This window comes from Patagioenas fasciata, chromosome 1, assembly GCF_037038585.1.
Source record: "Patagioenas fasciata isolate bPatFas1 chromosome 1, bPatFas1.hap1, whole genome shotgun sequence".
NCBI classification, from domain to species: domain Eukaryota; kingdom Metazoa; phylum Chordata; class Aves; order Columbiformes; family Columbidae; genus Patagioenas; species Patagioenas fasciata.
The window spans coordinates 1,367,955-1,391,519 of NC_092520.1; the positions used below are offsets into that span (position 1 = coordinate 1,367,955).

Consider the following 23,565-nt stretch of genomic DNA (forward strand, 5'->3'; position numbering starts at 1 on the left):
TACACGCCGCCAACCTGTATCGTACGTGAGGTTGTTTTATAACCCAGTTCATTTACATGTGAGATAGGAGAAGGTGGTTCATCTCCTCCCTCTGCTCGCTCTTCATGCTAATTAGGAAGAGTCTTCTGGAAATGGGTCTGGGGTCTTCAAACTAGCGGAAAGTTCATGGTATTGACCAGAAGTGAGTTGTTTTGCCCATCAGGGGAAGCTGTTGGTTTGTGGTTTCTTCTGGTAGTTGGTTGTCAGATGGTTCATCTGGTTTCTTCTGGTTTCTTCTGGTAGTTGGTTTCTTCTGGTAGTTGGTTGTCAGATGGTTCATGGTTGACAGATGGTTCATCTCTATCATCCCAATTAGGCCATGAGACCTTTCACAGCAACACTGTTAATTGTCTCTGTCTTACAAGGTGTCTGCCTTCATGGCCATAAAACTTTGGGAAAGATAAGATGAGGTGTCCTCTATCTCTTCCTCCTAAAACCAAAAAAACACAGACATTTAAGACATAACAAGGTCCCTTGTTCTGTTAAGGATGGGGGGGAGTGCTTCAAGGTTGTCACAACAGGGGTGGAGACCCATTCTGGTTCTGCTCCGTTTCGGGGAGTTCTGTTTGGCAGTGTCATCAGTTCCGCCTTTTGCCATCCTGCCGTGTCGCAGGGGCCTCTGAGCCTTTCAGCCTTTTGTGAACGTTGATGTTCTGTAGCTGCTTTGTTTTGCCTGAGTAGACACAAGGTCGGTGAACGTGAGCAGAACTTTACAAGGCACAGTGTAAGATCTCAGCAAATTTATCTACTAAGTAATGCAAAGCAGGCAGTATAGTAAAAATGACAGAATTTCAGAATTCTAAGTGATACATTCTATTTAAAATCTATTTATTTAACCTAAATACCTGACACAAACCTTCAATTGGGCTGATCCAGTGATCTGTGTAAAACTGATGGGTTGAGATAAAGACAGTTTAATAGAATAGAAGAGGAAAGGAAAAATGACAGTGATGATGATGATGTAAGAATATACAAAACAAACCCTGCGCAACACAGTTGCTCACCACCGACCTATGTCCAGCTGTCCCTGACCCATTCCCCTCCCCCCAGTTTCTATACTGTGCATGACACCATATAGAAAGGAACAGCCCTTTGGCCACTTTGTTTCAGCTGTCCCTGCTGTGCCCCCTCCCAGCTGGCAGGGCACCAGAACCTGAAAAGTCCTTGACTGCTCAGCAACAACTCCAAACATCCAGGTATTAGCAACATTCTTCTCATTCTCAATCCAAAACACAGCACTAAATTAGCACAGTTACTTGGAAGAAAATTTACTCTATCCCAAACAAAACCAGGACATCCCCACACAGCCACCCCCACAGCAGCCCCCAGCACCCTACAGACCCCTCAGCAGCAGATTCAGGGGGTGCCCGTCTGGAATCATGCCAAGACCGATCATCACAAAACAAAACCTTACTGCACTGTTGTAGGAGGTAATAGCCAAGTGGGCCAAGAAGGTGTTACCTGGAGTGAGGAGTGCGTCTGCCGTTGCCATCCGTCAACAAAAACTGTGCGAGCATGTGGGATCAAATCAAATACAAAGATGGTCTATGGCCTGATGCTAAAGACATGCAGATTCCGCAGCAATTTACATCTAGGCATGCGAAAAGCTGTGCTGGTAAGAAAATCAGTGCAATTTGCAAGGACATAGATTGCAAATAAAAAAAATCAGATTTCACAAATGGTACCTACATGATATATGGGTCATGGCCTATTAAGACCTGAATACACTCTCTGCCTTTTTTAATCAGAGTAACAATCAATTCTAGAAGTTGAGTAATAGTTTTATGGAAAGAACTGGGAGAAAAAAAATCCATTCCAAATATATCAGTCTGTTTGTTTTCTCATCATATTGTCCTACAATAGCCACAGGTTGTCTTCGTGTTTTAACTATAAACAGACAAATCTGCAAGTGTAATCGAATAGTCAGCCTGTGAGGTTGACATAAACTTGTTCATCAAAGTCTCTAAGCCCATTTTGGTTTTTGTGTTTATTGGATATGTCCAGGTCTATGGTTACTGGAAGTCCTGTTTCAGTTCTCAGTTCTATCAGTGTACTGTTGGCTCTACCAGATGCTTCAGCTGCCCATACTAGTGGAAATACAGCATCTAATATTTCCTTGGAGATTTCTCGTTTGCAGCAAGCAGATCTGTTTCCTCTTCCCCCACCTTCACTGTTTTAGCAGTGGGCAGCCAGGTTTTTCCTTGGTTTTTTTCCTTCTTGCTGCAGTTTAGATACAGGCAGAGTTTACCTTGCAGCTTGACACAAGCCTGAAATTTATGTTCAAGCCGTACAGCACAGGCCTGGGCTCTTTTTGCCTTCTTTTTTTTCATTTCATTCCTGCTGTTATACACTTTATATGCAATTCCAGTTAGCTGAGCAATAGAGGCATTCCTCAGCCCCATTTACCTGTTGCAATTTCTTACAGATATCAATAAACAGCATATTAAACATCAATCCGTTATTTTCATCTTCCTAGATCCAAATCAGTTCATACTTCAGCAACTTTTAAATACAACCCCTCCCAAGTTCACATCCATCACAACATTTAGTTTTCTATCCCTTATCTCCAACTAGCACATAAATTCAATGTAAATCAGAGTTTAACAACTTAAATTCTTTTCTGGTCTTAAAATTATTACATCACAATAAGAGCAAATGAACTTACGGTATTGTACTTCAGCCCATTTTTTCCAAAGTTCTGCAGAACAACATTAATCGGAATATGACCCAGAATCCCACATTCAAGCCACAAGTGAATACAATATTTTTTCAAACTTTCTTTTCTCAGAGGATTCCCCAACAAAGTTACTCTAACGTGTAAGGATGCATCCTAAGGGGGAGCAAGATGGTACTTTAGTAGCAGAACCGGTTCCCATTTTGTAATTATCTCCCCAAACAAAATTGTTTTGGTACCAAATACAAATACGCAAATTAAAATACTGAGCTCAGATATGCAAACCAAAGACCGAGTTCAATATGCAAATGGACACAATTACACTTACTCAAGACAATATCTCAATTTTAGCATTGCACCTTTGAACCGCTCACTGCTCAGCCAGGTGGAGCCACCGCTGGGTCTCCTGACAAAATAGGACAGGATGAGGTTTTTTTTTCAAAAAATGTTATTCTACAGGCCCAGGCCCAACATTCACACATCAGACACACGGGGTGGTGTTCCGACCCGGGATATCATTCTCACTGGCCTGGGCTATTACCCCTTATGCTCATAAAAAGCACATTTCTGTATGACCTATCCAAGGTCGTTTATGTTTTAACTAATCGTTGTGATTTAATCATGTTAGTATTATTTGTCTGGATGGTCATGCTAGTACTGATTTTCCTTTATCATCCAGGTGGTTGGAACCACATGTCCTACCATTCCCACAGGAAATATGCGGAGGAGAATCATGTGAGAGTTGGCTTAGAGTGATTTATACAGGGACGGGAGATGTGAAAGGGTAGAGGGAGGCCCTCCCATGGAGTCGCCAGGTTTAGAATGGACTCCTTGCTCTCTAAATTCCTTCTGAGAGATAAGTCCAGGTGCTGATGGATCCAGACTTAGTCCCAGACTTAGTCAATGGTTTGTGTCCACCAGACATTGAGGGTAAATGGAAAACAGTAAGGGATTTGTCAGGGACCATATTTTAAGTTAAATGTCTCAAAGTTTGTTTGATCCTGTCTCTGCCATGACCGACTACGTCATTTTCCAGGGACCTGTGTGGCTACAAGCCACAGGGAACCTGCCCAGCTCCAGGCAACAGGGGACTTGTCTGGCTACAAGGGATCACCTTCCCCTGCCAAGGCTCAAACGGTGCCAGCGTGCTGAGACTGAGAGCACGTAATGTCTGGGCAACATATGCCCAGGAAACAACATCCCAAAATAGCCCCAAAATACCATATAAAAGACTATCTGACCATGTGGTACCGTGTGAATGATCCGGAGACCCCCATCACCGACAGGTATTACATGCGTACAACTCAGGGACATAAGGGGTGGTTAATTTGTGATTGACAAACAAACTGCCTGCCCAAGACGCACCACCCCACCTACTAGAGAGAAAATGCCACCGGTTCCATCCATGGTGGTGTCTCTGGCAAATCTATCCCCACTGCTCGCTAGGTTTCCTCATTTCCCATCTCCTTCTCCCTGTCCCATCGCTATTTTCTTACAGACATCCATTTAGAGAAGTATTTAATAAAGTTCCTTAATTAAGCGGCATTTGACTACACTTGCATCTTAACCTCACTCTGGGTATAATTTACTAATCTCTCCAGCTCGCAGCTTCCCAGACCAGAAAGTAATGGGATTATATGACTTTATCTCTGCACAGCCAATTCTTTATGTAAGTTGTGTGCTGGTTTGACTGAAAGTGAGTTAATGTTCTTCATGCAGCTAGAAATCATTCTTTTTGGTAGCTAGCACAGTCATTGTTTGCATTTAGTTGGAAAACAAGAAGACAGAACCCCAGGACATAGTTAATGTTCTTAATTGCTGTTTTCCGAGTGCCAAGGTCTCCGAGCTCTCTGCCCACAGGTGTAAGGCGGCTGGGACAGGGGGAATAGATGGACAGACCCTGACTGACATCAGGCTGATCAATAAGAATATTCCAAGCCATTAGCATCATGCTTCAGATCTAAGGAGAGTCAGGATCTGATGGTTGTGGCAGTCTGGCTGGGTTTGGAGCAGGCTGGGGACAGACACCGATGGAGAGCCATCCTGGTTCTGCTCTGTTTCAGGGAGTTCTGTTCAGGAGGGTCATCAGTTCAGCCTTCTGCCATCCTGCCGTGCTGCAGCGGCCTCTGGGCCTCTTTGACTTTTGTGGACGTTGATGGTTTGTAGCTGGTTTCTTTTGCTAAAGTAGACGCAATTTTGGTGAATCTGACCAGAACTTTATAACACACCATTTAAGATTTCAGGAAATTTAGCTACTAAGTAACGCCAAGAGGACAGTATGCAAAAAAAAAATCACACAGGCTTATAATTCTAAGTGATACATTCTATTTGAAATGTATTTTTTAAGATAAATACCTCAAAAAAGCTTAAATTGGACTCATCCAGTGATCTGTGTAAAACTTGTGGGTTGAGATAAAGACAGTTTAATAGAAGAGAAAGGGAATAATGACAATGATAATGATGTAAGAATATACAAAACAAGCAATGCACAACACAGACACTTACCACCCCCTGACTGATGCTCAGCCCATCCCTGAGCCATGGTACCCCTGCTAAAGTCCCCCCAGTTTCTATACTGAGCATGATGTCATATAGAAAGAACAGCCCTTTGGCCACTTTGGGGCAGCTTTCCTGGCTGTGCCTCTGTCCTGGTTTTGTTAAAAAACAAGTTTCTCTTTCAGTGAATTTTGCCTGTCAGCTAAAGCCTTCATATGAGCTGAATTTTCCTGGAGAACCAGACACATGTTTTGGTAAACCCAGCAATGGAATGCAAACTTATTGATAAGCACCGATGGACGTCTCACGAGAGGGGCAACGAGAAACCGGTGACCAAGAAACTGACCAACTGTATATAGCATTCCATTCATGTGAATACTTCATATAAAAGTGGGAGATCAGAGGATCTCGTCCCTTTTTCCCTTCTGCTTATGGTCGACATCAGGAGAGGACCTTGCGAGTCGTCCCTGTGAACTGAGGCCAGTGAGAGACTGAATCCAGCTCCGGTTGGCTGCAGAGTCCAGTCCAGGACTTTGGGTGCTGGCTCTGCAGTTGCTGGGACTTTCAAGATTGGTTTTGTCTATTTTGTATTATTTTCTCTATTCTTATTAGTAGCATTAGCAAAACATCTTCCATTTTTCCAACTCTCTTCTCTCTGTCCTTCTTTCCCTCCCGACCGCCTGTGCTGAGTGGGAAGGGGGGAGAGGGAGGGGCAAAAGGGGGAAGTGGGAGGAGAGGAGGTGAACAATACATCTGCCAGGGTTTGATTGTCACCCGCAATCTTAACCCTCGACAGCCCCCGCCCAGCTGGCAGGGCACCAGAACCTGAAAAGTGCTGCTCAGCAACAACTAAACCATACACGTATTAGCAATATTATTCTCTTTCTCAATCCATAACATGGGAAGCTACTAGGAAGAAAATTTACTCTGTCCCAAAGAAAACAAGGACATTCCCCCACAGCCACCCACACAGCAGCCTCTGGTGACCAACAGGCCCCTTGGTGGCAGATTTGGGGGTGCCGGGCTGCGGAGGCGGCTGCAGGCTGGGGGTGCCGTGGGTGCGCTGGTGAGCCAGCATGAGCCTCTCCTTCCAAAACCGCTTCTCGCAGACACCGCACTGGAAGGGCTTGGCCTCTGCCTGCCCCCCCACTGCAGACAGACCTTCCTTCTGCTGGCCACCCACTGGCACAAAACCCAGGCCATGGTGCACCTGTTGGTGTCTCTTCAGGAGCTTCTTCTCCCTGAAGCTCTTGCTGCAGTTGGTGCAGGTGAAGGGCTTCTCCCCAGTGTGGATGCGCTGGTGGATCATGAGGGTTGCCTTCTCCCTGAAGCTCTTGCCACACTCAGTGCAGGTGAAGGGCTTCTCCCCGGTGTGGATGCGCTGGTGGATGATGAGGTTCTTCTTCTCCCTGAAGCTCTTGCCACAGTCATTGCACACAAAAGGCTTCTCCCCTGTGTGGATGCGCCGGTGAGTGATGAGAGTCGCCCTCTGCCTGAAGCTCTTGCTGCAGTTGGTGCAAGCAAAGGGCTTCTCCCCAGTGTGGATGCGCTGGTGGATGAGGAGGCTCTTCCTGTCCCTGAAGCTCTTGCTGCACTTGGTACAGACAAAGGGCTTCTCCCCAGTGTGGATGCGCTGGTGGATGATGAGGCTCTTCTTATCCTTGAAGCTCTTGCTGCAGTTGGTGCAAGCAAAGGGCTTCTCCCCAGTGTGGATGCAGTGGTGCCCTAGACTGTTGGGCCTTTTGACAAAGCTCTTGCCGCAGCAGGAGCACGTAAAGAGCTTCTGCTCGGTATGCATTCGCTCATGGATGATGAGCTTCTTCTTCTCCCTGAAGCTCTTGCTGCAGTTTGTGCAGGCAAAGGGCTTCTCCCCAGTATGGATGCGCTGGTGGATGATGAGGCTCTTCTTATACCTGAATCTCTTGCCGCAGTCGTTGCAAGTGAAGGGCTTCTCCCCAGTGTGGATGCGTTGGTGGATGACGAGGCTCTTCTTCTCCCTGAAGCTCTTGCCACAGTCAGAGCATGAAATGGGCTTCTCCCCAGTGTGGGTGCGCTGGTGGATGATGAAGCTGTTCTTCTCCCTGAACCTCTTGCCGCAGTCAGTGCAGGCAATGGGCTTCTCCCCGGTGTGGATGCGCTGGTGCCTCAGCAGGCTGTCCCTGCGGCCAAAGCTCTTGCCACAGTCAGGGCAGGCAAACGGCTTCTCCCCAGTGTGGATGCTCTTGTGGTTGATGAGCTTGGACTTCTCCCTGAAGCTCTTGCCACAATCAGTGCATGAGAAGGGCTTCTCCCCAGTGTGGATGCGCTGGTGAGTCAGCAGTTGCTGCCTCTGGACAAAGCTCTTGCCACAGTCCGTGCAGGCGAAGGGACGCTCCCCGCTGTGGATGCGCTGGTGGATGATGAGGGTCGACTTCTTTGTGAAACTCTTGCTGCAGTCTGCACAGGCAAAGGGCTTCTTGCTGCTGTGCACACGTTGGTGATTCAGTGGGTTCTGTTTGTATATGTCCCCACCTGACTGGCCACAGGCCAAGCCCATCTGATGTCTTGTGCCAGGGTTTGGCATCCCGGGGAGCAGGAAGGTGGGTCCTGGCAGCCTCTCAGGGACATGCTTGGTCTTCTTCTGTGTCCCAGGATTGACGGCTGCTGGGGAGGAGAGACAGGAGTCACTGCCAAGGACAGAATGAGCAGGAGTGACTCCATTCCAGGAGGAACAGCATGGGTACCCTGCCAGGCTCACAGCCTCTAGGGCACATGGATCACCTGGGGCAACAGGACAGTGCACCCTGAACTCCCAAACACCCCTGCCAGAAGCCTGGTACCCACCTGGCACAGGGCTCTGGTGCCTCTGCCGTTCCCGAGGGGGCTCAGGCACACACGGTGTCTCTTCTCGCTCCATCTTGCAGATGATCTCTGGTTTGTCGCTGGCCCAGCCTGTCCGGGGCACAGAGAGAAGCCCCCTCTCCCGCACTGCCGGGACAGCAGCACCGGCCCCGCACCCACAGCCCCAGCATCCCCCCCACCCCGCTCCTCTCTCCTGCCCCTGCCAGGCTGCGGCTTCAGCCCCCACATCCCTGCCCCTACAGCCTCCTCTCGCCTCGCCCCGTCACCTCGGCCACTCTGCTGCACACAGGACACCTGGGAACAGCTCAGAGCTGCGCCTGGGAGGTTTAGACTGGGTGTGAGGAAGCATTTCTATAACAAGAGGGTGGTCAAACCCTGGAAGAGGCTTCACCCCATCCCATCCCATTCTCTCTCTCAGGACCACAGGAGGCTGCCTGGCAGGGTATCACTTGCAGTCGCAACTGCTCAGGCAGCAATGGAGACAGCTGGATTTTCCCATTCAAGGACTCCAGCTCTGTTAAAGAGTTCAATTCTGGCTCAACCCCAGCCCAACATCACCAGACAGAGTCCTCACCCAGCGAGGCGACCATCTCATAGTTCTCCAGCATCACCTCCCGGTAGAGCTGCCGCTGACAGCCCGACAGCTTTGCCCACTCCTCGGGGGAGAAGTAGAGCGCCACGTCCTCAAACGCCACCGACATCTGCAGCAAGAAGCACACCCGGCTCAGCACACCCCACCGCATGGTTGCTAAACACCTCTGCCAAAATCCTGCTGCTGCCGAGCAGGGTCCCGCTGGTACCAGGGACTCTGGCATCCCAAGGGCAGCGCTGGGAGAGCTCACAGCATCCTGTGCAAGGTAAGGGCAAGGACAGAGGGGCAGTCTTGGCACAGCCGGGTGGCACAAAAGGGCCACTGGGGCATGGGGGACTCACTGAGCAGGGCCCTGGGTTGGGAACACCCCACCAGCTGTGCTGAGTAGAGGGGCAGGGCTGGCAGGCTTACAGGCAGGTTTCCCCTGCTCGTGCGGGATTAGGAACCCACACTAGAGCAGTGGGGACTGTGCCCTGTCCCCCACCCATGCCACAAGCCAGATCACCCACCAGGACCGGGCACAGCACCGTGACACAAGGCCTGGCCCGAGGCCTGGCAGCAGGCACGCTCCTGCCTGCCCCTGCCCGTGGTGCGGCTCAGCGGGCAGGAACGGGAGCACCCTGCACCGCACCGGGTCTCAAACCACTTCTCTCCTGCATTGCCCCACTGCAACTGGACCCGCCCGCAACTTGGCCAGTCCGTTTTGCCTCTGCTGTACCACGGCACCAACCACAGCAACCCCAGCCCGTGGTGTCCCCAGAGCCGGGGCCGTGCCTGACCCCCACCTTGCCGCAGCAGCCTGGAGCCCGGCGCGTCGCTGCTCTCGGCGGGGAGATGGAGGCCCCTGCAGGTTTTGATCTGGGAAGAGGGAGGCGGGATGCTCTGGATTCCACAGGAGCTGCCTGTCCCGTCACCAGCTGCACAGGAGCAGCGAGGACAGATGGTCCCTGCAAGCACAACATTGTCATGAAGAAATCAGGGCCACAAGTTCACTCACCTGCCCACAGCTGCCTTCCCTGCACCCCGAGCCTTCACAGCTACGGGAAAAATACCGACCCAAAGAGCATCGCCTACTGACCCAGCTGGCTCGAGTAATGCTGAGAAAGAGCCACGAAAAGAGGAGCTCTGGAATTTCCGAGTATCCAAATCTTCTCCGGTGCCCCACAAGGGCAGCAGGAAGATGTGCGGGGTGTCCCGGGGGCTGAGCACCCGGCCCGGCCCCAGCCCAGCCCTTCCCAGCGCCGGGGCCGCCAGGGCCGGATCCAGGGGGCCCGGGCGGCTGGGACACGGAGCAGCGTGTCCGCGTTGCACGGGGGCCACGGGGCGAGCCGGGGAAAGGCCGGAGCGCCGGGGGGAGCCGGGCCCTAAGGGGAGTCCGGGGGAGTCCGGCAGGGCTGGGGGGCGGCCGGCGGAGGGGAGAGCACGGGAGAGGCCGTCGGGGCCGGGGTCCCCTCCCGGGGCCGCCCGCCGCCCCTACCTGCGCCGGGGCCGCGCCGCCAGCCCGGCACGGACAAAGGCGGCGCCGGGAGCCGCCGGCAGCGTCAGCCCGGGAGGGCCGCCCGCCGCCGGTGCAGCACGGGAGGTGTAGTCCTGCCGCTCCGCCCCGCTCGGCTCGGGGGGGCGGGCACCGGCAGCACCGCTGTGTCCTTGCGGCCCCTGGCCCTGCCCGCCAGTCCTGTCCCCCTGAAACAAATAAATAATCTATTAAGCAAAGGCAATTTTACTGTTAAGCAGGCATTATTTATTAGCAGCAGTTGGCTTCCACTGGGGATTCTCCATCATAGGGGCTTCCAAAGGCTGCATTCTCTTGCCTTGCTTATATTCACACAATTATTGCATATTCATTGCAATATTGGATATGTTAAACGTACAATACATCTATGGTGGAAAGTAATTGCATAAACCTAAGGTTGCTATGAAGGTAGGTATTTCATGGTCTTTCCTGCCATGTGGTTCCATAACTGATGTGTAGTCACCTGGCAAGAGAGCGTTCAAGAGTCTTTGCATATGTTCCCTGATCAGCCTTTCCACATCGACAGCTCTTGGTGCTGGCACAATTAGTACACGTTTACCTAAGGAAAAGTACAAATTTACATAAGTAGCTTACTTACAATACATCTATGAATTTCTCAGTAAATATAAGCTAAGCACCCTGCTGCTGAGCATTGTGTCTCCATCCCACCATGCAAGAGCATCTAAAAATTGAAAAATATCCCCTCATTTTGCAAGGAGTCAATAAACATTCATCTTAAATATCTCCTCATTTTGCAAGTGGTTAAGAAGCATTTATCATGTCAATTAGTCAATGATGGGCACATCCTTTGTAACTTAATCATGATATACATTAATTCAGCAGCCTCTCTTCACCCCTGTCTCTCTGCCCCCCGCCTTGCCGGTGCTGCAGCCATGATATATTCCCATACAGATGACACCACTCGCTCTAGCACTCCCTGCATGGGGGAAATATGCCAAGGAGAATCGGGTCAGAGTTGTTTTAGAGGGATTTATATGGGGAGAGGAGATGTGAAAAGGTAGAGGGAGGCCCTCCCATTGAGTCACCAGGTTCCGAATGGGACCTGTTGCTCACTAAACTCCTTCTCAGGGGAGTCCAGGTGATGATGGATGCAAACTTAGACCCAGACTTGATCCACAGTTCACCTCCAACAGACACTGAGGGTAAAAGGGAAACAGGGAAGGGATTACATGAGTTAATGGCCATAGGATTCTGTTGTTGATAGGCTGTAGCCTCTTCATATTGGCTTTGAAGAGGTTATTTGGCTCAAGGGGGTTCTGTTTTGCTCTGTAAGGTACCATTGCAGTTTAACTCAAGCTGGCAATTCAAAACCACGATAGCTGTTCATTCACTCCCCCCTCCCACCTCCAAATAGGGTAGAGAATTGAAAGCAAAAGGAGAAACTCATAGACTGAGATAAACACAGTTTAATAACAAAATAATATTAATGTACTACTACTACCGATACTATACTGTACTTACTTAAAGCAATTGCTAGGGGAAATCCCATGGGACAGGGTACTTGAAGGTGAAGAGGCCCAAGATAGTTGGTTAGCATCCAAGGGCTGCTTCTTCCAAGCTTGAGATCAGAGCATCCCAACAGGTAGGAAGTGAAGGAAGGGAGCCAGGAGACCTGCTTGGTTAAACAGGGAACTGCTGGGCAAACTCGAGTGGAAGAGTCTACAGATCATGGAAGGAGGGGCTGGTCACTTGGGGAGAATATAAGGCTGTTGTCAGAGGGTGTAGGGAGGCAACTAGGAAAGCCAAGGCCTCCTTTGAATTAAACCTGGTGAGAGGGGTCAAGGACAACAGAGCGAGCTTCTTCAAATCCATTGCAGATGAAACTAACACTGGGTACAGATGAGACAACATGGGAATTACCGCCCTCTCTGTGGTGCTTGTGGTATTGTGTATCATGATACAACATTCTCCTTCTCTAAGCATCACAGGGGAGTAATTTTAGGGTTCTGCTTGCTGCAGAACAATGTATAATTTTCTTAAAGAAAAGTGCGACATAGAAGAGTTCGGTGGCAGGTTCACTCTATTATTTACATTTAGTGTAGTCTGCAGTTGCTTTTGGTAAACCTGAGTTTAAAATTTCGGTGAATCTAGTCTACCAAGTAACATGAATCAAAGAGTATATTAAAAAATCATACAACCTTATCTTTCTAAATAATCCATTACATTTGGTGTGCATCTACTTAAGCTAAAGGATTAATATTGAACTTGAATTGGGCTCATCCACTGACCTGTGAGTAGTAAACCCATTGCCATACAGCTCACTCATTTAGCAGGGAGAGCTCAAAGTAGGCTGGCTCATCCAGGCTATTGTATTTATAGAATGAAATTAATGAATGAAATCAGTACTGATTTGGGACTGATAAGATGACCAATGGAATGCAGAAGAAGCTCGTGGTGTTTAGATTTATTACTATGGTAACCAAGGTTAAATGATAATGGGACATTCTTGCAAGGAGGGGCAGACAGAACAGGTGACTAAAACTGACCAACTGAGTATTCCATCCCATCCATGTCATACACCCTAGAATAGGGGGAGATCACGAGGGTCTCGCCCTCTTCAACCATGGCTGGCATCTGCAGAGGACCCTGCCAGTGGTGCCAGCAAATCCAGAGCCTGAGACCCTGCATCCCTGAATCCAGTTCCAGTTTGCTGTGAGGTCCTGCCCAGTACTTCCAGTTGCCTGCTCTGCAGCTGCTGGAGTGACGCCAACTCCATCCACCCACGCGGGAACAGGGAACGCTGCTATCTGGGATGCTCAAGGTTGGTATTGTATATTTTGTATATTTTCTCTATTAATTAGTAGCATTAATAAAGCCTTTAAAACCTTTGTATCTTGAAGTCTCTCCCCCATTTTCCTTCTTATCACTTTTTCCTACCTAAGGAGAGGGTGGAAGGGGGATTAACAGAGAGCATCTGCCACAGTTTATTGTTGCCTTGCAATTAAACCTTGACAACCTTCCAAGACACAGTTTAAGATTTCAGCAAATTTAGTAACTAAGTAATGCAAAGCAGACAGTATACTAAAAATCACAAAATCTTAGAATTCTAAGTAATACATTCTATTTAAGATGTGTTTATTTAAGCTTAACACCTGATACAAATATTCAGCTGGGCTGATTCAGTGATCTGTGTAAAACTCATGGGTTGAGATAAAGACAGTTTAATAGGGTAGAAGAGGAAAGGAATAATGACAATAATGATGATGATGATGTAAGAATATACAAAACAAGTGATGCACAACGCATCATCTGCTGACGGTGTCACAGTCCATTCAGTGATGGACACTTGATGGTTTGTTTAACTTGATCTTGAAGCACAAAATTAAGGCAACCAAAATGCCAAGGGGTTATAATTCAATCAGTGTAACTTTATTATTTTGCCCGTAAAGTAGCACTCAATAGAGAAAGTGGAGAAAAAGGAAAGAAAAAGGGGGAAAGAAGATTATAGCGAGCAGCACAGGTCCAAAGGCATCCATGTGGTCTCAGGTCCCAAACAGTGTCCTGCTGGTCCTCCATCGTGATCTGTGATCCTTTGGTGGGGAGATCTCAATGAGGTTCAGTTAGGAACCGTCTTTTATGCTTCTTCATCCCTCCTCTCTCCCATGAATTGAGGCCAATCTCCACCTTTGTTTCACAATACAGACTTAACTGCGCAGGCCCAAATAGTCCCCACTTCACTTGCCAGAACCCATCTGCGCCTGCGCTGTCTCACATTCAGGGCTCTCTTACCTGTCCACTGGTGATCTCAAGACCCTCTGCGAGACTCTGCGCAAGCTCCTCTTTGTTGGCCTTAGTAACAGGGAGGAGGTGGGGCAAGTTTGGCTGAGGCAGCAGGTGAAATCCATCTTCTGGACAGCAGCTATTGTTACCTGTAGTCCAAGGTTGGAGAGTCCCTGTACAATGCAGTTCTTTCTCTCAGGGCATTTGTTTATCTCTCCAAGTCCCTGTACAGTTCTTTCTCTCAGGGCATTCTCCAAGTCCCTAATGGTGATGTTGAAGCAAAACTGTTCTTCGGACCTACTCTTACAGACCAATGTCCAGCCCACCCTTGAGCCGCAGTCCCCCCAGTTCCCTCCTCCCAGTTTCTGTACTGACCGTGACATCAGATGGTAAGGAACAGCCCTTTGGCCACTTTGTTTCAGCTGTCCCGGCTGTGCCCCCTCCCAGCTGGCAGGGCACCAGAACCTGAAAAGTCCTTGACTGCTCAGCAACCACTAAAACATCCATGTATTTGCAACATTCTTCTCATCCTCAATCCAAAACACAGCACTAAATTAGCACAGCTGCTAGGAAGATAATTTACTCTATCCCCACAAAAAACAGGAAACAACCCTACAGCCACCCCACAGCAGCCCCCAGCGCCCCACGGGCCCCTCAGCAGCAGATTCAGGGGGTGCCGGGCTGCGGAGGCGGCTGCAGGCTGGGGGTGCCGTGGGTGCGCTGGTGAGCCAGCATGAGCCTCTCCTTCCAAAACCGCTTCTCGCAGACACCGCACTGGAAGGGCTTGGCCTCTGCCTGCCCCCCTGCTGGGGACGGACCTGCCCTCTCCCACCAGACACCATTCAGCACAAGCCCTGGGCCCTGGTGAACACACTGGTGTCTCTTCAGGTGCTTCCTATACCTGAAGCTCTTGCCGCAGTCAGTGCAGGTGAAGGGCTTCTCCCCAGTGTGGATGCGCTGGTGGATGATGAGTTTATTCTTCTCCCTGAAGCTCTTGCCACAGTTGGTACAGGTGAAGAGCTTCTCCCCAGTGTGGATTTGCTGGTGGATGATGAGGCTCTGGTCATACCTGAAGCTCTTGCCACAGTCAGAGCAGGTCAAAGGCTTCTCTCTGGTGAATAATGAGTTTCTTCTTATCCCTGAAGGTCTTGTTGCAGTTCATGCAAGCAAAGGGCTTCTCCCCTGTGTTGATACGCTGGTGGGTGATGAAGCTGTTTTTATACCTGAGGTTGTTGCCACAGTCATTGCAGGTGAAGGGCTTCTCCCCAGTGTGGATGCGCTGGTGGATGATGAGGCTCTGCTTCCCCTTGTAGCTCTTTCCACAGTTGGTGCAGGTGAAAGACTTGTCCCTGGTGGATGTGCTGGTGAATGATGAGGGCTGACTTCTCTTTGAAGTTCTTGCTATAGTCACCACAGGCAAAGGGCTTCTCACCATGGTGCACATGCTGGTGATTCAGCAGTCTCTGCTTGTAGATGAAGTCCTTGCCACAGTCAGAGCAGTGGAAGGGACGCTCACACATGTGGCTCCGCATATGGACATCCAGAGCCGAATAGGTTTTGAAGCTCTTGTTGCACTTGGGGCATCTGGGGTGGCTCTTCTCTAATGGCTGGGGCTCTGGGAGGGAGGAGAGACGGTAAAGCCCCAAACAGACCCCCTGGCTCCCACCTGGTTGACTGCAGGCTGAGCCCCCCTGACACCTCGTGCCCGCGTTTGGCATCCCCGGGAGCAGGGCGGTGGGTTCTGACAACACCTCTGGGACCTGCTTGGTGTCCTTCTGTGTCCCTATCCAGGAGGAATAATCACTCACCAAGGGGAAGGGGTGGGCTCTCAGGCCTGGGAAGTCTCCTTAGATGGGTTGCTCTTCCAGCCAGTTTACCTACTTCTTGCAATTGGGCTTCCTTGTCCTCCATGCCAGGTCATTCCCCAGTCTCACATCACTGCTGCTGAGCAGTTAGAATTAGAACTTCCCCTTCAGGGGTCTTGCACTATCCCAAAAACTCCCGTGAACCCCAGCAGCAACACAAACTTCTGCCACTGATCACGGCGGTGCCGATCACCTCCGAGCCCATCCTGCCGGCACCCTCCCTGCCGCTACTGCTGGACGTGGCTGATCCCCCTGAGCCAGCTCTTCTCCAGGTGAACACCCCAGCTCTCCCAGCTGAGGATCCCCTCCCTCGGCCTGCTGGCCACGCTCCTCCTGATGCAGCCCAGGACACCTCTGCTCATGGCCAACGTGCTCATGGACCTTCTCTGCCGAGCTGCCTTCCAACCGGGTGGCCCTGGTCTGTGCTGGTGCCTGGGCTGGTTCCTCTGCACTTGTTGGACTTCATGAGGTTCCTCTCAGCCCACTTCTCCAGCCCACTGTTGCAGAATAACTTTAATCAAACTCAACATTTTAATGGTATTATATTATTTTAATGATATTCTTTTGTTTTAATAACCTATTTTAGCACGAGTAGCCAAACTTAGCATGAGCAGCCAGGCTCGCTGGAATTCCAGGCCACATACTGTGGGCTTATCTTGACCTGGTTGCTTGGTGATGGGGGGCCTTTAAGACCAGTACCAGAGATAAAGAGGAAGCACTGTCAGCAGAGCCTGCAAACCATCTAGATAAGAACAGTAAAAAAGCTGCACGGAGGACAGAGAGAGACCAATAAGAAAATAAAAGAAGCCCTGGGTTGCCTGGAGAACGAGGACAACCTCCAGGATGAGCTGCCCTGTGGCTGTGGCCATGACGGGAGGGCAGCTCCACATCCGTGGGGCTCTGTGTCATGTCCCCTCCATTCCGGGTGACTTGCTCTTGCTCTGTCCCTGCCAGCAGCTCCAGCGGGGGTCCTGCCCATGGGCACGTCCTCACTGCCCAGCTGGCTGCCCAACAGCTTTGGGAAACCAGGGAGGCCCCAGCTGTCTGAGTGCCACCAGCTGTGCCGTCTCACAGAGGCTTGGGGAAGGAGCAGAGAGGGCCCAGGAAAGACGATCTGCCCAGGGAGCCCATGGAAGCCAGTGGGGCCACGGGGACAGGGCACCCATGCACGACACCTCCACTCTCACCCTGTGCAGGAGGAGAAGGAAGAGACCCCGCTGCACCCCGGCCCCTCCGGCGGGACCCACAGGCAGCACCCCCTGCTCGGCCGGCGGGCAGGGCTGCCCAGCGCGGACAGGGGCAGGGCAGGGGCTGAGGGGCTGCGGCAGGCCCTGGGGGTCTCTCCCAGCACTCACCACGTCTCCAGGGCCAAAGTGGGTTTCCCCACTCCTCCTGCTGCCTGGGGAAGCTACCGAGGGAGCAGATGGGGTGAGGGCCAGTGTGAAGGGGTTTCGTTAGAAGGAGATATGTTGTTGAATCAGTCAGGCCCAAAGGAATCTCAAGGCCACTTCAAGAAGCTGAGAACAGAATCTGCTGTGAGAAAGAGGGGCGTTTCTTCATTAACAGGGCCTCAGCATGGCGTGAGTCGTCGGACCTATCATCAGTGGGGCTCCAGCGTGTGGACTGCCCATGATACTCCTTTAGCGAATCCATGCTTGGAGCGTGGATTCGTGATTAGAGAATAGTTGCATATATAAGGAGACATGCTTCTGTAATAAATGGCTTTGGTGTGATTCACATTGAATCGGAGTGCTGAGTCCTTTATCGTTCCAACAAATGGTGACCCCGACGTGATACTCCGAACGGCGTCTCACTAAGGTCGGGGAAAAGCCTGGAGCGGCCCAGCCGGAGGCGGCTCAGCTGGACTGAGAGCCAGGCGGAGACGTACGGACGTTCCGCGGATAAATTGTGTTGAAGAAGGCCCCGGGAAAGGTGAGCGGCTGGGAGCAGGAGGAGGGAAGAGTGAAGTTATGGGGCAGAATATATCCTCTGAGGAAGAAGCTATAGTTAAAATCCTCCTGCATATTCTCTCTATGAGAGGACTTAAATATGAAGAAAGTAACATACGTAGACTGTTGGTTTGTTGTAGAACTAACGGCTACCCGACAGAAGCTGAGAAAGCTTTTAAAATTGAACTTTGGGACGATATAGGGCAGAAATTATGGGATAAGGTTAGCGACGGAGATAAAGAAGCTAAATCATTAGCGACTGCATGGAAGCTTATAATTTCCACCTTAAAAGAATTTAAGGCTGAGCGGGCTGCAGTTACTGGAATTTTTGCAGTGTTACAGCCTGATAAGAACTCTAAAAGTAACTGTGAAGCTTACCCAGTTCGTGTTTTCAATACCCTCCTTACTCCATCCCCTGTTGTGCCTTCGGCACCCCCAGTGATACAACAATCTGGGGCGGAGGGAGGAAAATTACCGAGTGGATGGCCTCCTGTACCATCACACGACCCTGGAGAGACCAAGAAGTCCAAAGAACTGGAGTCAGATAATTTGTCAAAAGGACTGGTGAAAGTTGAGAATGCTAAAGTCGTAGATAAGTGCAATATCAATTCTTTTACTGATTTGTGTCCGCCTTCACCGCTTTCTATCCTTCTAACTCCTACAAGAGAACAGAAGGAGCCGCCGGATAAGAACTGGGCAAAAGAGCTGTGTGAAAGATCAGATCAGCTATTAGCGAGTGAATCCAACAGTCAGCAATATCAAGCTATGAGAGAGGTGCCTGAAACCAACAAAGCAGCCAAATCATTTGCAACTGTTAATCAGGGTCCCAATGAGAATTACGTGCAATTTATTGACCACCTTCAAGAGACCATCAATAAGCAGATTGAAAACTTAGAAGTTAAGGAAGCACTGGTGTTGAAATTAGCAGTAGAAAATGCTAATGTTTGCTATCAGCATGTTATTTGCGAGTTTTACAGTACATATTATGTGTTCCTGTGTACCGTCTCTCTGAAAATCAAGCAGCTTGTCAGGAATGTGAGTTCATTGTTTCACTGGTTGTTTTTAAGTGCGCCATAAAACCTTCTGCCCACTCTTCCCACTCAGGCTGCAAGCAGCCCTGTGCTTCCCCCCCGCCTCCCCCCCGCCCCCCAAGGTTTTTACTTGCAAGATGGGGTCACGAATGACTGTTTTCAGTTGTGTTCCTAAAAAATCGGTATTGGGAGGTGTTTTAAAACATAGGAAAGCACTCGGACAAGAAATCATTAGATCATTTCAGACAGTTTTTTTTACAGGCGGGGCGATTTGAACTTCAACAACCTGAGAGAGACTTAACTGATAACACACAGGTCAGAAAACTTGTTAAAGTCTGCAAGATGCTTTCCTTATTAACCTGTTTCCTTTGTGGGTATCTGTTTAAGCATGTTGCAATTTTGATAGGTCTTTGTTACATGGTACGATAAGTTCACAGTCTGTTAAATCATGAGATTCCGTTGACTCAAAATGTGCATTTTGTGATAATACAGAAGAACATGAGTAATTTCGTTCTTTACTGCATGAATGTGATGTCTATCCCTGTTTCTCTATTAGGACGGGATGTGTTAGGACAACTAGGAGCAACTCTGGTGACAAAACAACAGCGTTTCTAGAAGCGGCCATTGATGATGGGCGACCAGTACTGAAATTACAGTGGAAAAATGATGATCCAGTATGGGTAAATCAATGGCCGCTCAGTAAAGAAAAACTCGCCCATGTCGAAGAGCTAGTACAGGAACAGCTTGAAAAAGGGCATTTAGAGCCGTCTACAAGTCCCTGGAATACTCCTGTGTTTACTATTCAGAAAAAATCAAAGAAATGGAGGTTGTTACATGATCTTCGAAAAATTAATGATACCATGGAAGACATGGGAGCATTACAGCCGGGATTACCATCCCCTGTCATGATTCCAGAAAACTGGCAGATCTTAATAATTGACTTGAAAGATTGTTTTTTCACCATTGCTTTGCATCCTGATAACTGTAAACGTTTTGCATTTTCCATAAATTCTGTAAATAAGGCTGAACCTGTGAAAAGGTACCCATGGGTAGTTTTGCCACAGAGAATGAAAAATTCCCCAACTATGTGTCAAATTTATGTAGCTTGGGCCTTGCAATCAGTCAGAAAATCTCATCCTGAGTTAGTGATTTACCACTACATGGATGACATATTAATAGCTGGGGAAACTGTTTCGACTGATTTGTTGATAAATGAAGTATCTGATACATTGCAGCATAGAGGATTGCTAATTGCTCCAGAAAAGGTACAAATTCAACCAGCGTGGAAATATCTTGGTTGGGAAATTTCTCAGTCCACAGTGAAACCTCAGAAAATAGTATGTCGGCCTGTCATTCAATCCTTAAATGATGTGCAGAAACTAGTGGGTGATCTGAATTGGGTCCGGAGCATTTGTGGGATCACTAATGAGGATTTAGCTCCAATTGTAAAACTGCTAAAAGGGGATAGTGACATTAGCTCTCCTAGAACGCTTACTGCTGAGGCGGATGCTGCTCTGGAAAAGGTTATGTCCAAACTTGTAAAAGCTTTCAGCCATAGGTGGAACCCAGATTATGTAATCGGACTACTAATTGTAAACAATACTAACCATCCTTTTGCTCTCATAATGCAATGGACAACTGGTAAGGAGCCGTTAAAGATCTTAGAGTGGGTGTTTTTGCATTTTCGACTCAAACGAACCATTACAACCAGGGTTGAGGTCTTTGCTCAGCTTATAATGAAAGGTAGGCGGAGAATAGTCGAAATTTCAGGGGCTGAGCCTGCATATATCATTGTTCCCCTCGTTTCAGAATATTTACAGTGGGCTTTGCAGAACTCCTTACCTTTTCAGATTGCGTTATTAAATTCTCAAGTTTTAATTAAGACATTTTCCCCTCCACACAAGTTAATGTCAGTTTTGAATATGGGATCAATGGAGGAGGGTCCCCCTCTTCTCTCAGAATTTCCTGTTAAAGGACCCACAGTGTTCACTGACGCAGGGGGTAAAATGCAGAAAGCAGCAATTACATGGAAAACAGATGGAAAATGGCACGATGTGATACTAACTGACCTGAAAGGATCGACTCAGCATTTGGAACTCAGGGCTGTAATAGAAGTGTTTATCAGATTTGCTCATAGCCCAGTGAATATTGTTTGTGATTCTTTGTATGTGGTAGGTGTGGTAGCTCGCATTGAAAGATCATTGCTCAAAGAGGTTCAGGATGCACAACTGATGTCTTTGTTCAAGCAACTATGGTTGTTGATCGAAGAGAGGCAACACCGATACTTCATAACACATATCCGTAGTCATCTGACAATTCAAGGCGATTTAGCTGAAGGAAACAGCCGAGCTGATTTTCTTGTATCTCCTGCCTTGGTTCCACCTCCAATAGATAGGTTTGGGCAAGCACTACACTCTCATAGTTTCCTCCATCAGTCTGCTCAGGTCTTACAGCGGCAATTTTCATTGTCCGAAAGTGAAGCCCGAGGTACTGTTAAAAGCTGTGCAGATTGTCAGCGCATCTCAGTAGGGCTGGGTGCAGGAGTCAATCCAAGAGGATTAGGAGCCTTGGAATTGTGGCAAATGGACGTTACACATATCCCTGAATTTGGCAGGCTGAAGTATGTGCATATGTCTATTGATACATATTCTTTCGCCATATGGGCCACTGCTCAGACTGGTGAAACTAGTTCACATGTGCAACGACATTTACGTTCTGCTTTTGCAGCTTTGGGAGTTCCTGCACAGGTCAAGACAGACAATGCACCTGGTTATATCGCCAAAGCTACTGCCACCTTTTTTCAATTGTGGGGTGTTAAGCACATTACAGGGATACCAAATTCTCCTACTGGTCAGGCCTTGGTAGAAAGGATGAATCGAACTCTCAAGCATCAGCTTGACAAACAAAAAGGGGGAACTGACTGTACTACTCCACATGACAGACTAAGCAAAGCATTATATGTCTTGAACTTTTTACGCCTTCCGCAAGGGTTCAACATTCCACCTATGATTTGTCATGGAACAAGCTTAAAAGGACACTTGACAGACCTTAGAGAAAATCAGTGTCAGGTCAAAATACGCAATGGAGTTACTGGTGAATGGGAGGGTCCTTTCCAATTAATAACTTGGGGAAAGGGTTATGCTTGTGTCATTACAGACCAAGGATCAAAATGGATTCCTGCGAAATGGATCAAGCCATGGCTGAATAAAGACAACAAAGATTCGACAGATGCAGAAGGACAGGAGGGAGATAAGTTGTGAGAATTGTCTCAAATGTAAACCATGAATTCTTATTCAGTGTTATAGATGCTCTTAGACTCAGTGGTCTAAAAGCTTATTAGTAAACAGATAAGGTACCTTCCATAGAGAATGCTAATTTGAACAGATAGTAAGAGTTCCAAAAGGGTGATATTACAATTAGATAATCTATGCATAGATAAGGTAAAAGTATAAGTTATTTCTACCATGGTAACCTAATTTAGCAACTGGTAAGGTTTTAAAAGAGATATTAAGATTAAGCTATAGATCTTTTAAATAGGTTAATATAAGTTTTAAGATATTAATTCAATAATTAGCATATGAATAGGTTAATATAAGTTTTAAGATATTAAGTCAATAATTAGCATATGCTGATGGTATTAAGTACGTTACTCTATAAACTGCGCAGTTATAGATCTTTTAGGAATTTAAGAGAATATGTTGTATTAAGTTGTCTGACTATTCTAAAATAGTGCATTGGTAAGGTTGTCATAAGTAGAATTAAGGCTTTATATATGATATGAAGGTTTGAGTATAAGCAGATAGTTGTTTAATCTTATTAAGTAAGGTTTAGCTACATTATATGTAATTGTAATTATGTTGTTAATCACGTGTCCTATGTTGCAGTGTATTTCAAAGACGATTCAGCATGCTGTTTAAGGGGCCTGACTAGTTCAAGAACAAAAAGGGGGAATTGTGAAGGGGTTTCGTTAGAAGGAGATATGTTGTTGAATTAGTCAGGCCCAAAGGAATCTCAAGGCCACTTCAAGAAGCTGAGAACAGAATCTGCTGTGAGAAAGAGGGGCGTTTCTTCATTAACAGGGCCTCAGCATGGCGTGAGTCGACGGACCTATCATCGGTGGGGCTCCAGCGTGTGGACTGCCCATGATACTCCTTTAGCGAATCCATCCTTGGAGCGTGGATTCGTGATTAGAGAATAGTTGCATATATAAGGAGACATGCTTCTGTAATAAATGGCTTTGGCGTGATTCACATTGAATCGGAGTGCTGAGTCCTTTATCGTTCCAACAGGCTAGCAGCCCCACAATGGCCCCGGCTGGTCGGGGCCATCTTGAGATAGCAGTGGGTGCTCATCCTGGACACACACGAGCAGAACTCTGCCTTGTTCTCCACCCTCCTGCAGAACAAACAGGAACAGATATGATGACTTAACAGCCAAAGGCACCTCTGAGTGAGCTCTGCAGGGAGGAACTGCAGCAGCAGCACACGCTAGAAATCACCAAAGGAAATGATGATGGCTCGTCATAGAGAACTCTCTGCTGAGGGCCACCAAGGCACCTGTTTGTCAGCCCAGCAGGGAATTGTGTGACATTTGCTGCCTTCCAGGTGCTGAGGTCTGGGATGCTACAACTTGTTAGGAACTTGGGCCATTATCCATTATTGCTGTTTCACGTGGGCTAAAGTGTCAGGGCAATGTGGAACCTGGGCAGAACCAAGCAAGGCTGCAAAACATTAGGGGTGCAGTTCAAAGGGATGAGTGCTCAAGTTATCGTTTCTGTTTTCCCCAGTCAGAGGAAAGGGTGCAGGCAGGAGCAGACACATTAGG

General features: G+C 48.4%; 3 protein-coding genes across 14 annotated transcripts in view; 1 reads left to right on the forward strand and 2 right to left on the reverse strand.

Annotated features, from left to right (window-relative positions):
* LOC136110859 (uncharacterized) overlaps nt 1-23,565 on the reverse strand; it is a 55,973-nt gene that overhangs the window by 12,116 nt on the left and 20,292 nt on the right. For 4 of the 10 annotated variants that reach the window (XM_071809393.1, XM_071809115.1, XM_071809291.1 and 1 more), the window contains 2 exons: nt 8,033-8,140; nt 5,016-7,852 (listed from right to left, as the gene is read on the reverse strand). In XM_071809393.1, coding sequence (XP_071665494.1) covers nt 6,132-7,852; nt 8,033-8,140 — 1,829 coding nt within the window. In that variant the 3' untranslated portion in view covers nt 5,016-6,131. Of the gene's footprint in view, nt 1-5,015; nt 7,853-8,032; nt 8,141-8,624; nt 8,752-9,427; nt 9,590-9,639; nt 10,294-23,565 lie in introns of those variants that run through there. The other 6 variants (XM_071809551.1, XM_071809368.1, XM_071809080.1 and 3 more) reach the window with 6 other exon arrangements.
* Nucleotides 13,524-17,243, reverse strand: LOC139828301 (uncharacterized). Its single transcript, XM_071810347.1, is given in 4 exon segments — nt 13,524-15,007; nt 15,009-15,242; nt 15,244-15,511; nt 17,117-17,243. Coding segments are annotated over 3 exon segments (864 nt in total). The 5' UTR covers nt 15,429-15,511; nt 17,117-17,243; the 3' UTR covers nt 13,524-14,562.
* LOC139828264 (uncharacterized) lies at nt 17,357-22,998 on the forward strand. Of its 3 annotated transcripts, XM_071810063.1 has the most exons (3): nt 17,357-18,745; nt 19,003-19,056; nt 21,898-22,998. In XM_071810063.1, exons 1-3 carry the CDS (start codon nt 17,732-17,734, stop codon nt 21,943-21,945), a joined length of 1,116 nt encoding a protein of 371 aa, XP_071666164.1. In that variant the 5' UTR covers nt 17,357-17,731; the 3' UTR covers nt 21,946-22,998. The 3 variants fall into 3 exon arrangements, 2 of the variants coding, with proteins under 2 accessions (XP_071666164.1, XP_071666135.1); XM_071810034.1 differs by having other exon boundaries at nt 17,362-18,745; nt 19,003-22,998; XR_011739707.1 differs by having other exon boundaries at nt 17,402-17,693; nt 19,003-22,998.

Coding starts and splice junctions, on each gene's coding strand:
- LOC139828264 (XM_071810034.1), top strand. CDS start 17,732: ATGGGGCAGAATATATCCTCTGAGGAAGAAGCTATAGTTAAAATCCTC. Junction 18,746..19,002: donor TCAAGCAGCTTGTCAGGAAT/GTGAGTTCATTG, acceptor TTTTTTTTACAG/GCGGGGCGATTTGAACTTCA.